Source organism: Botryllus schlosseri, chromosome 6 (genome assembly GCF_051294905.1).
Source record: "Botryllus schlosseri isolate E-star chromosome 6, Bs_hap1, whole genome shotgun sequence".
NCBI lineage: Eukaryota > Metazoa > Chordata > Ascidiacea > Stolidobranchia > Styelidae > Botryllus > Botryllus schlosseri.
In genome coordinates, this window is record NC_137241.1 from 16053311 (window position 1) to 16068157 (window position 14847).

Genomic DNA, 14847 nt, shown 5'->3' on the forward strand with positions numbered 1-14847 from the left:
AAAACCAATATATATATAAGGGACTAAATCAAGTGCTTCAGCTCATTTGCGGCACGAAAACAAGAGCTTTCAGCTCATTTGCGGCACATGTGGTCGAGATAGTCATAATTAGATAAGTAAAACAACGAATTCTACTGGTGCGGAAAGCTACCGCGTGACAACTAAACAATAAAGCTGAGGCAGTTTCCAAGCTCAGCGTTTTAGCAGGTGACGACAATAGGCAGTATAATAGAGCATGGCAATATAATTTTGGAGTACCAAATAGAATAGACGAAAAGGACCAATAGACGGATGAGAATGAAAAGAGCAAGGAAACCGTCAAAGAGAAAGACAGCCGAAAGATCAATATCGAACACTGCTACATCGCGTTATTTGGCTACTAATAATGCCAGCAGGCCGGGATGGATGTTAGCCTGTTAGGTTCATATACCGTACTTGGTGGTTTCGACATCCTCTTATCTGTTCATTACATCGCATTCTGTCTTGTGTATCGGATTGTAGCCTACACTACGTGTGCTGAGTAGATCAAAATGATACAACCGATGGCGGTTCGTACTGTAGTCACGTCAATCGGCTAATCGCAGATTGCCTCACTTTCAATAATAGTTTTCACTCCACATTGCACCGCAGTCAGTTGTAATAACCGAAAACTGTTTGGCATCGGTTTCTTCCCTGTATTTTTAGCCATTCAAGTACAAGATTCGTGCGAAGGTTTCCACTAGATGTCATACACGGAGCCCGCGCACCTCAGCGAACATGCATCTGTGCACAAAAGACATATATTTACCCCTCCCACACTAGGGTCGAACACTCGTGCTCTTTCTCCCGCAAAAACCTCTCACTTGTACATTATTTGCTATGGAGTATACAGTAGATTCACCACTTCACTCATATTCAGGATACGTCCCGGACTATGTCCGACTTGCGTGCGCTATCGATATATCTCAGTATAAATTCATTGCTTCAATTCATGTATTTTTAGCTCATAGATATTCGCAGGCCAAACTCCATATCGCCACTGAAGCGGTGAACTCGTCTCATGTGGAGACTGTGAAACATACACAAAGACAGCAATGCCTACTTATGTTGAAGCATTGTGGGATCATACGACATTGGATGACAACGAACTGCCTTTTCAAGTCGGAGATATCATCAGAGTTAGGTTGATGGCCGAATCGGAGTGGTGGTGGGGTGAAACTAATGGGTCGAGGGGTTGGTTTCCGGCGTCATTCGTTGAGGTGCCTCTCTTTTTATTGATCTGTTCAAAGTGGCAGTGTTCGATAGACTTTATTGAGAATCTCAATATACTCAATTGTTTAGAGCTCCCACTGCAGTATATATTCTATTTATTTGCACCACGCAATAAATTAGTCATTTAGTTACCATTGCTTTATTAACTGCGTCCCTCGACAATAAATGAAACTAATCGTCTACTCGTGGAACGACTGACGCTAATATATTTGGTATGCATGTGAAATATCGCGAACGAAGTCAAAAATTTTTGTACATTACATTTCATGGTTACATTACACATCATACATATCGCGAAAAAGAACATGTACAATACCCATGCGGATTGCGTTCCATTCAATATTTATGCGTGTGCTATACAATATGGACAGATTGCAAAGTTGACGAATCATTGATTTCCATTTTCATGTCAGGAGTCGACCGAGAGCAGTATTGATCAAAAATACGGAAGAAGGTCGATAGCGAAGCTCAATCATAAAGAATTGGCGTTGAAGGACATCAAACAGAAGAGTAAAATTAAAAAGCGACTATCGCACATTGTAAGTTCTCTTACAACGATGAACAAAGGAGCTAAAGCTAGAGTGATGCTGACCAACGTTGTGCAAGAAATTATGAAAGCGGAGAGCAATTATCTCAAACAGCTGAGCGATATCGTGAAAGTAAGTTGGAAGCATCAGCAGTTACAGTGAAAAATATGATACGTTTCTCGCCTTCTCAATATGTTTACTTGTGTGCAAAATCTGTGGTGAATAATGGAAAATATACCGTACTATAACATCCTTCGTTTTTTCAACACCATAGGGATATCTCAGACGATGTGAAGCAAGAAACGATATGTTCAATGAGGATTCCATTCGAATAATATTCAGCAACGTCGAAGAGATTTATGAATTTGAAAAAGAGTTTCTTGGGGAATTGAAAGCATCCGTTAACGAAAACCACATTCACAAGAGTAACATAGCTGCAGTGTTTCTCAAAAACGTAAGTGATTTTAATAATTTGCGTGCTGTATACTCGTTTACGATCTTGCTATTAGCAATAAGCTACGTATCCACTATCTACATTACAAAGATTGCTAATCTACGAAAAGATAATAAGATATAGGGTGATCATAAGATGATTTATTGAAGCCAGCTATTAGATCACCCTCATGTCGTTACTTCGGTGCATGGTCATTGAAGAGCTGACTGAGCAGTGGAGTAGTGGTGTGCTGATCTAGCCATTAATATCCTGAAAATAAATATATTGAATGAAATGACGCGCAAGTGAAATAGTCCTTATTTCAAGGATGTATTAATTACTTATTATGGACTATGACTAATGACTACTATTCACCATATCTGTTCCAGAGAAAGCGATTCGGGGTATATTTGGAATATTGTAGCAATCATCAGGAATCCACGTCGAAAGTTTCGGAATTACTGTCATTGAAGCGATATCGATACTTTTTCGAAGCTTGCCGACTTCTCCAACGAATGATAGAGATCCCAATCGATGGCTTCTTGCTCTCGCCAGTTCAGAAAATATGTAAATACCCATTACAGGTAGGGCTTATAAGTCGCGCGTCGTATGCCATTACCATTGACTGAATATTTTGGTTTTTCTGATGTAGACCTATTTGTAATTTAAAGGTAAGCAAACATAAGCGAGAATGAAACAATTTAGGATCTGATTCATCAGAATACTCATCATTTTATTAAATTTTTTTAATCAAATCAATACACCACAAATTTGCGATATAAAGAAAAGGTGGGCGGGTGCCGAAACGAATTGGAGTAGTCTTTTGATTCTCACATCACTTTAACCCAGTGGTACTTAACCTTTTTTTCTCCAGCGACCCCCTATTTTAAGGACTGTACTAAAAAACAATGGCTTAGGTGGTCGAAGTCCGCTTTCGGGTTGGGACTTCACTATTAGACCACTCAATTAATTAACGGTATAATTGTATGTGCTATTTTCAGGATCAAATCCAGGTTGTTATAACAACAATCGGGTAAGGCCTACGGGCTCATAGCATTTGGTTCGAGATCGATGTACATTGTACACATCCCGAATTCTCCTCTGCGATTGGCAATACGGGGAAGTTAATTGTATATGTATTGGGTTTTCTTTTATTTCTTTGTGTGACCACTAAATCAACTGAGACATTTGTTCACATTAAATTTAGTACTGCATCAAGCTCTTAACTTTAAAATGAATGGGGGTAAAAGCACTAAGCAGTATCATCCTTTATGATACGATGAAGAAATATTCTCGGATTTAATTTTGTAGCTCTCAAATACAAGTATATTTAGTTAATCATTTTGGCCAAAAAGATTCAAAACATTTTCAATGTACGATGGTCATCACTCTCAAAAGTTGTACGTGCCTTTTCGATATCGACACGCAGTGCGCTGCAGGATGCAACATCTAGTTCAAAACATTCTGTGGAAAATAACCCGAGCTATAAGTATAAGTAGCAGTTTATTAATGTTTTCATCATTTCAAAACACCACAAAACTGCGATAGCTAGCGTGGCGGGGGTGTTGTAACGGGGAATTAACAATCCAAAAGTACGCCAAATTCATTTTACATGAATTAAAATAAACCACTCATAAAAATTTCGTCGGTGGACATTTCACGATGAGCGCAACGAAAAACGTTTTGATTTGACAGAGATAGATTATATTAAAACCCGAAGCTTTTCGAGCTGACAACATGTTCCGAGCGTTATTAGATCGCACAGATTACACTCTCGCGAAAATGCAGCCGTAACTGATCTACGATTACTAGAACACAATCAAGCCATGGCTATGAACTCTGCAATCGGCAAGCATTTGGCTGAGAATGCAACTTGCGCTAAAAACTATCGCGATGAAAGATTCTCTATATTAGGTAGAGGCCACACTCATTTTCATCTGTCTGAACTGGAATCGACTTTTATTAAAATCCACCGACCGCGCTTGTGTCAGCAGAAGGACTTTTTAATCAATCTAGCTGGAGACAAGGTTAAGAACCCCTGCTTTAACCAAATCTCGTGGCCGCAGGTAAAAAAATTAGGATTGCATAATCTGGAGCACATTGAGTCTAGAATTTAGACCAGTGGTTCTCAAACGTCGGTCCGCGACGACTTTTCTGCTGGTCCGCGAGGTATATTGAGATTTTATACCTTCATTTCAAGATGCAAGATGTTGAAGGCTTGTCCATTGGTAAAATAAATAAAACGTTAAATTTTAAACTGATGCAGAACTTCATGAGGTAAGTAGGCCCGGAAACATGTTCGATTTGACTTAAAGTTCAAGCTATCTCCGGTGACGACATGTTAACGCCTCGCTAAGTACGAGCTGACTCGCTAAACCGCGAAATCCGTACGATGAATCGTTCTCGATTCATTAATTTTGTGAATGGCCACTGGCCATGGAGGTATCGCCGCGCCCAGGTATCTTCCTGCGGCCGATTGTACTCGTAGTATAGGCTACGTCTGGTAGTAGTGGGAAAGGAGCAAAGTAGCTCGACAAGGTGCTTGGTCTCTGGATATTGTCGAAGAGAAGAATACTATTCCAGTTTGCGCGGTTGGTTAATCCACGGCCTTCGGTGCGAAATTATCCTACGTTATCTGAGCAAGTCCATTTTACATCGACTCAGCACTCAGCATACTCCACCGTAAAATCAAATGAATACCATCATAAACATATTTAATTACGAACAAAACCCTCGAAATTTCACTCTCTAGTACAGGGGTAGCCAACCCGCGGCCGTAGAAGTAAATTTGCGCGGCAGTATGGACCCCGGACACGTAATTCAATTAGTATGTGTTGGCGGCCGTCGACATGAAAATTGAATTTACGAATTGACTCCCGGATTTTTGATATATTTTATTTAATCTTGAAATTTTATTCACGCTAGGCACGATTCAATGCGACTTCATTTTCGATTTTAATATAGTCGTAGCACCCTTTGCAATCGGAGCCCCACAGCACAGATGCGAACAGCGGAGGAAAATGATGCACCCCATATAGAAATAGCAATTTTGAATCGTGAGATCCTCACGAAAGCAATTTGATTCAGGTATGTTTGGGAGATTCCAATATCTTTCCAATATGCCGACAATCCTGGTGGGAGGACGCGAAATAACAACATATCGCCAAGTGACTATACTAACAATTGGCCCACCCGAAGATGCATCATTTGCTCTAAATTTTCGAAAACACTCCCTCCATCAACTTTACCGATGAATCTGATGTCTTCAGTTGAGAAAGGATAAACATTTGATAGTAAAAAGTGAAACTACGAATATTAATGACGAAATTCATTCGCGACTCTGAAAAAAATTTCGCGCTTTGCGCGACCGTAACCGGTCCTATAGTCATTAAATCATTATTCGTAACATGATCACTATGTAGCGATTTCGATGCGTATATAGTAAGAAGATATGGAAAATATTAGTCGGGCGTTCACCAGAAATGGACATGGACAGTTAGCATGGGTATTTGGTGTCCAGTTAGTTCAGTGCGACTAGGTCCTGGAATGCGGCCGTAGGCCGTATCAGTAATCGAAATGCAATCGTGAATAGCAAAAAGGTTGACAAAAAGATTTCAATTTTTAAGATCCACCGGTCCGCCGAATATCTTTTGAAATTTTACCGGTCTGCGAGGTGAAAAAGGTTGAGAACCACGAATTTAGACAGTACAATATTACTGTGTTGCTATTAAATTTCACCTACGCTATATAGTATATTCTAATTTGGAGAAATTATTTGACATTCACGTACATTTTTTCTCGTGAACTTGATTTTTACTTACTCCTCGTCGGTACTTTAATGACTCTATAATCTAAAAGCCGAGCAAACGAAACACATAAAGCTATGTCTCGAAGTTGTACGGAATTATGCAGCGTTGTCGCTATTCTGCATGGAGTGTAATCTTTCAGCTTTCCGAATTATTGAAATATACGGACCCCGATGATCCAAACTATCAAACGGTTTCTGAAGCAGTCGAAGTAATGACAGATATTACTACTATGATAAATGAGCACAAACGTCACGTAGAAGGCATGGAAAACATCGCGCTATGGCAAAAAGGAGTTCTGAATTGGCAGGTAAGTGGATGCATGTGTATAATTGACTCATTAAGTGCATGTCTAAGAAACATCTCCATTAGATTCATGGCCGCCAATGACCCCTAACCGGGAAGGGAGAATGCATAATAATAAATACCAATATCCAGGGCCGTAACAGCACTTCGTAAGCCCCCCAAAACGTTGGTCTTGGGCCCCCCATATTGTGATAAACCGAACTTATGGGGGGCTTTGCCCCCAGACCCCCCTCAGGCCATACGCTGTTTAACGATACTTATCTGCTAAATTGGGTGGCCGTTTAGTGAGTCAGCTTTTCACGCCTAAACGCGCGAATCGCGAGACATTTCTATAATTCATGACAGAATCGGGCAATATGATCGGGAATTGCATATATATTGCTATCAATTTTTATCCTCTCTCTGCTCACGTAATCTGATTTACCGATAGAGCTGAGTGAGGTGTGTTTGAAAAGGTAGGACCCCTCAATAATAATTAAACATCTCCGGGTGCATACCCGTTGGCAGGAACGAAACAGCACTTCGTCAGTCCCCCCCAAAAAAAACTTGAGTCTTGGGCTCCCATGGTTGATAGACTGACCCCCCATCACGTTGTTCGCTTGTGCCACGAAATTACAGTTGTACTCTTTAGTGAGCCAGCGCGATGCGCGATAACTTTCGATAATTTATGATAAAATCGGTCAATAAGATCGGGAATTGCATATATATTGCCATCAATTTCTTGTCCTCTCTGCTCGCGAAATCAGATTTACCGGTAGAGCTGAGTGAGGTGTCTTTGAAACTACAGTCCGTAAATAATAATTGTAGATCTTAGGGCGAGCGGACCCGTTGGTATGACTTCGATACGTGATGTTATTTCGTGACCTCCTGTCTGCTATATCAGAAAATATAGAATCGCCCAAACGTACTAAACTGAAAGATCACACGATTTCAGATTGTTTTTTTTTCCTGCGGGATGGTATTTGTCTTGCGAGGTTCAGATTTAGACAGGAACATTCGGCGCCAGTCATTTAGGCGCCTATATGAAAAATTAAAGCGATATGTATATTTTATATATAACGAAGTTTTCGGTCAGCATAAGGGCAGTCCTTTACGGCCAAGGTTTTCTCGCTGCCGATCGTTCTGGCACACTTCTTGGAGTCGCATGTTACGGCCCTGCCAATATCACTTTGTGATATTGTAATTTCGTGGAGATGGGCAACCGATCAACATTTCCCTTCGACATTCTTCATGCTGGTACGCGCTTTGTGATGTGACAACGCAAAGTGAGTGTCCATAGTAGTCGTTGCCTACGTCACAAAATATACATATGATCACATTTTGAAGGCACCGGTCGAAATTAAGAAACGAAGGTTAAATTCCCACATTCGAAATAAGGAACCAGGTTAAACAACCAAATATAATAATGATGTCTATAATCTGCCGAGATTGTCACAATATTGAGTGGGAATGAATTAGAAATGTTCAACTGTAATAATGTGTAGATGGGTATGCAAAATATATAAGCCTTATAAAGGTTAGCCTCGCGGTATGAGTATGACATCGACTGATAAAGAAAATATAAATATGAGCACAACAAATATATTTGTTTCTAGGGCGACAACATACTTGAGAAAAGCACGAGGCTCATTCACTCTGGAGAGGTTCATGTAGCCATGGACAGCGAGAAGGCTAAGCCACAGCCTCGCGTTATGTTTCTTTTTGACCATCAACTCATACTGTGCAAGAAAGTTAGTGGGAATGTGATTTTACATTTCCATGAATCTCGAGTTTTAAATTGGGCGAACACCTTGATTCATTCAGGAATACCTGAGAAAAGATCTTTGCTTGAAGTTGCGCATGGATACCAAGAAATGCAACGTCGTAGATCAGCCGTGCGCGGAACTTGAATCACCTTGGAGACATAGCTTGAAAATACAAACTACAAACTCAACTGAGATATTAATATGCGCGTGCAAAGACGAGGGTACCAAGCTCGGGTGGATGAAAGCTTTTCAAGAAGAACGGGCTGAGTACGGTCGCCGTACACCAAGCTAAAGTAGACCTTATATTGTAAAACATCATCTTTCAGATCTTCAAACCAAAAATCGTCATGGATCGTTTTGTCAGAAACCACCAAAAAGACAATAGCTCACAATGCTTCCGTCAAGTCATCAACTCTAAAGAGATCAAATTCTTTGAAGAGATACGTTCCATTGCAACGGACCAATTCACTGAAGCGCTCGCAGACCTTGAAACTCACAAAGGGCGAAAGGAAACGATTGGATTTGAACATAACTATTTGACGCGCGACCTATACCGGTTTGAGATTTCCCGTCAGAGTCAATGGGCCATCTGTCCGCTCATGCCCCTTTCTGAAAATCGGTCGATCGATCGAATCAAGGATACTCCTCGGATTATCAACGAAAAACACAAATAACTCTGCTTCTACTTGTTGCAATTGACTCAAATTTGTTTTGCATCGTCTCTGAAGACAGCTCAGCAATTTCATGGGGCTGACGGAAAAATTTGAAATTTTCTTTTTAATTTTTCATTATAAATTAAAAATTTTAATTGGATCTGCGGAGCCTTATACTTGTTAGAATTGAACCAAATTTGGCGCGCAGCGTTTTTTAGGGTAACCTGACCATTTAATGCCTGAATGGCTGGAATCCAGAAGAAAAAGTTATTTTTGAACAGCCCTAATGCCCGTGTTTGAGTGTCTATACGTTCATTTCTGGTGAACGCCGGACTAATCTATTTAAACATATAGGGTTGTCATACGCAATGAAATCGCAAGTGGCCACTGGTCACGTTCCAGGTCTGTACATCGTCGTGCGAAGCGCGAATTTTTTTTCAGATTTGCTAATGAATTTCGTGATCAATATTAGTAATTTTCTATATTACTATCAAACATTCATCCTTTCTATCAAACATTCAGTTTCCTCTGCTGTTCGAATCTCTAATGTGGGGTTCTAATCGCAAAGGTCCCTACTATATTAAAATCGAAAAATGAAGTCACATTGAATCACGCGCAGCGAGATTTCGAGATCTATTAAAATCTATCAAGAAATCGGGAATCAAATCGTAAATTCAAATTACATGTCGACGGCCGCCAACACATACTAATTGAAGTACGTGTCCACGGCCGCACAAATTTCCTTCTGCGGCCGCAGGTTGGCCATCCCTGGGTTAGGGTAAGGCTTGGGGTTAGGATATATATGGTGGTTAATTTCAGGGTTATGTCTCGGGTTAGGGTAAGTTTTGAGGTTATAAAGTCACATGCTCAAGTGTCGCCCAATGTCAAAGCGCCCCCCAATTTGATACCCACTGGTCCAGATGCATTGTTACCTAACCATGGAATCTCAGGGTGGGTTTCGAATAGTCGTCTTAGGCCCATCCTCGGGCTTAAGCTACACCCCTCTGCTCTAAGTCCGTTTCAAAACTGTGACTTAAGGGGATTTCCCTTCCAGCGTGGACTTTGTTAAGACATATATCCAAGCCTGGTAGGGGGTAGGCTGAAGTCTCCGGTGCTGGTAGCTGTTGTGCTGTTTGTAGGAGGAGATCGGCCGTTTTTCTGATGTATAGCTTGTCAAATCAGATGAGATGATTGTTTATTGCTGTCAGGCAGTTTGGAGCAATGATTTATCATAGTGATGCGATCTTCGGCAGATTTGTTGTCGCTTCATAGCATGAAACGGCAACGTAATTGCTAATCCCATAGATGACGAACCAAGCGCTCAAATTAAATAAAGTTGATCTTATTTGAAAGCTACAGTCGCGCTGATCCTTATAATATACCTTAAAAATCAGATCAGGGCAATGCAGCCCCCTCGCAATACCCCGTAAAGTCTGAAAATCGGCAGTGTTCTGAACAATCGCAACCACGCAAGGACCGTTGTGCTGCGTCGTGGCGATTGTTTAAAACAATGCCGATTTTCAGATATTGAAGGCTATTTGGGGGTGGTTCCACTCAAAGTCACTCAACTATGCCATAGTTGTTGACTTTGGTACCACTGCTTTGATGAAAATTTGATGTATATTATCATGCATCAAGTAACAAATCAACACTTCAAAAATCGTCAGAAGGGGTTTTATTTGCGTGACTTGCGTCTGTGAAATGAGAAATCTTCTCTTACTATGGACCACAAATAACACAATGTAACAAAATTTTGATTGAGTAAAAATTTTGATGTATCGTGTTTTGCTATTCCAAACTAATCACTGAAATACAAAAAAATCTTCTAAAGTGTCCCTAGTCTTTGAGAAATGTCACTTTTTCTGATTTCTCATTTTTAATTGCCCTGTAATAATCCGCATAATTCCTTATTGGACGTACAAACACACTAACAAAAAGAAGGAAGATGCGCAGATGTTGGCTACCATAGCTAATAAGAGGATGGAAGTGGTTTTGTTTGCATGATTTTGGTCTATAAACTCAGAAATCTGCTGGTATTATGGACCGCAAATAATGCCCAACCATGATGAAAATCCAGCACCCTTATAGTATCATCCAGAGATGCCACTCCTGGGTTTTTCCACCCAGATCTGGGTTTTTCGAGCATCACCTGGGTTTCTGGGTTTTTGTGCTTGAAATCTGGGTTTTTTTCAACATCATGTTTGTCAGGTCAATTTTACGGCGCAAAATTGATTATTAGCTTAGTAAGATCTTATAATATCGACGGATTCTACTGTGATTGAGTCTAAAGAGATCCATTTACTATTAAAATGAGAGGTCTTGGCGTGATGAGAGAGCTTAATTGAATACTGACTACTAGGTCGCAGAAAGTCATTTTCACGAGGCAACTCTGGAGCATTTGTTTTGCAATTCAAAGCGATTTAGGACTTGAATACTAGCGCTGCAACAATTCGTTGTGTGTCAGTAAATAGTATGTAACTGCTGTAAAGTATGCAATTAATGCACATGGAAAGACCAAATGTTGATCTAACTCAGTGGTTCTTAACCTTTTTTCTTCCAGCGCCCCCTTTCAAAAATTATCTCACTCCAGCGCCCCCCCCCCCAACTTCATATTGTAAGGAATGTAATAAAGACAATGAGTAAGAGGGAGGGCCGTAACAGCACTCCGTCAACCCCCTAAAAACGATTGCCTTGCGCACCCATAGCGTGATAAACCGAACTTCTGAGGGCTTCGCCCCCACGAACCCCATATCGTGAATTTGATGGTCAGCAAAGTTTGTGTGGCCTGGTCGCCCTAGGTAGCAAAATTTTCCATAATGCATGAATGAATAGGTGGTAATTACATATATAAGTCGCTATAAACTTTTTATCCTCTCAGCCCACGTAATCAGATTTACCAGTAGCACTGAGTGAGCTGTTGTATAGAAAAATAAGGGGCACGTAATTAATAATTAAACATATTCGGGCGTGCCCGCAGGTACAATTATTCGTTACCAGACCGTAACAGCACTTCGTCAGCCCCCCCCCACCAAACAAAAAACGTTGGTCCTGGGCCCCCATCGGGTGATAAACCAAACTTCCGGGAGACTTCACTCCCAGACCCCTATTAGGCTGTCCGCTATTTGCTGATAGCCTATTAGGTATCTACATTGGGTGTCCATTTACTGAGGCAGCTATTCTCGCCTATTCGCGCGAAGTGCGAAAAATTTCACTGATTAATGATTGAATTCGTCAATATCATCGGGAATTGCATGTAAATTGAGATCAATTTTTATCCTCTCTCTGCTCACGTAAACACATTTACCGGTAGAGCTGAGTGAGGTACAATGTTCCCTCTAAGCTGCGCATGTGCGCAGTGCTGACACGGTCTCTGCACACAGAAAATCTACGTTGCGCACAACAAATCCGGAGTTATTACCTTTTTTTAGTCGTTACGCACTGTTGTCCAAGGGTCAGCGCAGTGAGTAGTTGAGTGTGCGCAGACTCATCAAAACTTAAAGCGAACATTGTGAGGTTTCTTGGAAACTGTAGGGCCCGTTACTAATAATTAAACATATTCGGGCGGGCGAACCCGTTGATATGACTTCGTTGCATGATGTTATTTCGTGACCCCCTGTCTGCAATATCAAAAAATATAGAATCGCTCAACGGGGATATCGCCCAACAGGAATATCCCTGTCGCCCAATCGTACTAAACTAAAAGACGCATACGATTTCAGATTGGTATTTCTTCACTGACATATAATTTTTCCCTGCCAGATGTAATTCGTCTTCTGGGTTTCAGATTGCCAAGACAGGAACATTCGGTGTCAGTCATTTAGGCGCCCATGGACAATTAAACCTATATGTATTTTGAAGGCTATATGTAACGAAGTTTTCGGTGTTAATTTGCTCTGGATACTCATTAAGGATATGTCCTATCACCACATCATCTACTGCAAAGCCATTTTTCTCCAGCGCCCCCCATATCGCCCCCTGAGCGTTTCCGCCCCCTTCAAGATCGCCAGCGCCCCCTGGGGGGCGCTGGGGGCAAGGTTAAGAACCACTGATCTAACTAATTTACCAAGTTGACATCAGAGTATATTCACTTTGACCAGGGCCACTCAAAGAGACAGTTTGGGCACCCGGGCAAGTTATTCAGAGGTAGAGGGGTTTGTCAAATTCAAATTGACCCTTAATTTCATGATCTGGCTGTTTCTTTTTCGACTAAACATGTTTAATGAATCGAAAGCTATTTTTAATCTATCTGGTCAGCTCACAGTCACTGGAACTATACCCTAAAATCATCATCATCATAGATGGGGATTAGCATTGTGACAAACATTACGAATATATAATAAACTATACGTATTGACCCCCCCCTCCATACCGAATGCCCGTAGCAATGTGTCGAGAGGAAAGCATCAGATTTCGATGGATTTGCTCATTTAACTGAGCAAAATGTACAGTATGAAAATGAACAGCTGGGATTTAAATATCAAGGGCTAAAACTTCTTCTATGTCCGTATATAGGCCCTATAACTGTCATTGCTGACTCTCAGTCACTGTTTTGCCGCTATATCATATAAATTTGAGTGAAATATAGGATCTGGGTTTTTCTGGTTTTTTTCAAAGTCCAAATCTGGGTTTTTCCAAGATATCTCAGTGGCATCTCTGGTATCATCTTTCCAAATCATACATATCCTGCTGCAACACGACACTGTGTTCCTCGCTTACATCACCCATATTTGAACTAATAAAATCAAGGTGAAAGTGCAGGTAATGCGTTTTTAAGGACATGCCCCACTTCATTTTTCCATATATCTCGATCATATTGTTTACCAGAGGTTTATATTCATTGCTTCGATTATTTCCAAGAAAGTTTTTTACTACATTTCGAAATGCCTTGAATGCTCCTGCTTCTCTCGCAGTCATTTTATTGTCAAGTGCTTTACAAAAGATTGCCAACATCCTTGCATACGCAAGAACCTGGTACGAAAAAATTCCGTGAAAATCGTTCATCCCCTTTTCTCGGCGAAGGACGTCGACACGATGAACGCGACAAGTTCCCTAGTTTCAACCTTGGAAGTCTGAATTTCCGCATTTGATTCTGTGAGTCCCAACTAAATCATCAAGTTCGTGTTGGTTCAGAATGTGTGGTTCTGGATTTATATCTATATGAGAGATGTGGCTGGAATAGAACCACATGGCGCTCGACAATACAGAGCGAGCTAGAGCAACGCGGGCTATCGCTCGAAGACGCCCACGCTGGAGGCGCTTAACAAGGGCCCAAAACTGATTATCTTGATGTTCTTTTTCCTGTTTTCTTTTGCCCTTTTATTTAATTGAAAGTCGATATATATATATATCGTCATCGGAGTCATTTTCTGAATCTTTAAGCCCTGTCGAGTCTTCTGGAGCTTTTTCCCTGATAGTTCGGGCAGTGAAAGCATACTGCAATACGGCTCAGGTGCTTAAAAGAGATGACATAGGATATGCAATATCGAGTCATTTTCTTAGTTATTCTGAACTTTGGAATGTCACCCATATAAAAATAACAATCACCTATAAGTTTTCGAATTTCCCTTAATCTTACTCCTATCTATCTATACTATCAACCTGATGAACAGACCACAGATATACCAAAGACAGCCAGCAGGCAGACTACAGTTGTGATGCTGACATTATTGATGAGATTATACTCACTAGATCCACAATCAATGCATTAACGGAACAAAACGAAAAGGAATTTCAGATTGCTGGATGTAGCCAACACTGACTAACTGAGACGATGATCGTTACTAATAACCAACTATTATGAATTGAATATTGGATCAATGTGACGTCACACTTATTAGGAAATTCAATAAAGGAGCTTGAAAAACGCGGTGCGGGAAGTTTAAAAAGCGTAAAATGACATTTTTAAACGACACTTGAGGCAAAAAAATGCCGGAAACATGTTTTATCAAGGAATATGGTATAGGAATTATCAAAAAATCGGCTTAAATAATTTTTTGTAACATGGTGTAATCTGTTTAAAGATGACCATAGGGCGATTCGAAAATTTCCATCCTCACCTGCGTGACGTAACACTCAGATCGATCTTCATTGTCAGACCAAGAGCAACCCTAAATGAGACATCCCGTG

The 14847-nt window shown here is 40.7% G+C and overlaps 1 protein-coding gene across 1 annotated transcript; it reads left to right on the top strand.

Annotated features, from left to right (window-relative positions):
- Positions 1-944: 944 nt before the first annotated feature.
- LOC145441446 (rho guanine nucleotide exchange factor 9-like) lies at positions 945-8881 on the top strand. The gene is made up of 8 exons (XM_080319312.1): positions 945-1238; positions 1665-1910; positions 2053-2232; positions 2601-2795; positions 6160-6327; positions 7919-8053; positions 8127-8335; positions 8395-8881. Exons 1-8 carry the CDS (start codon positions 1074-1076, stop codon positions 8606-8608), a joined length of 1512 nt encoding a protein of 503 aa, XP_080175438.1. The 5' UTR covers positions 945-1073; the 3' UTR covers positions 8609-8881.
- Positions 8882-14847: the final 5966 nt, after the last annotated feature.

Excerpts from the sequence above, each read along its gene's own strand:
- LOC145441446 (XM_080319312.1), top strand. The coding sequence starts at position 1,074 with ATGCCTACTTATGTTGAAGCATTGTGGGATCATACGACATTGGATGAC. Across the intron at positions 2,233-2,600 it reads CTGCAGTGTTTCTCAAAAAC|AGAAAGCGATTCGGGGTATA; the intron begins GTAAGTGATTTT and ends TATCTGTTCCAG. Across the intron at positions 6,328-7,918 it reads AAGGAGTTCTGAATTGGCAG|GGCGACAACATACTTGAGAA; the intron begins GTAAGTGGATGC and ends ATTTGTTTCTAG.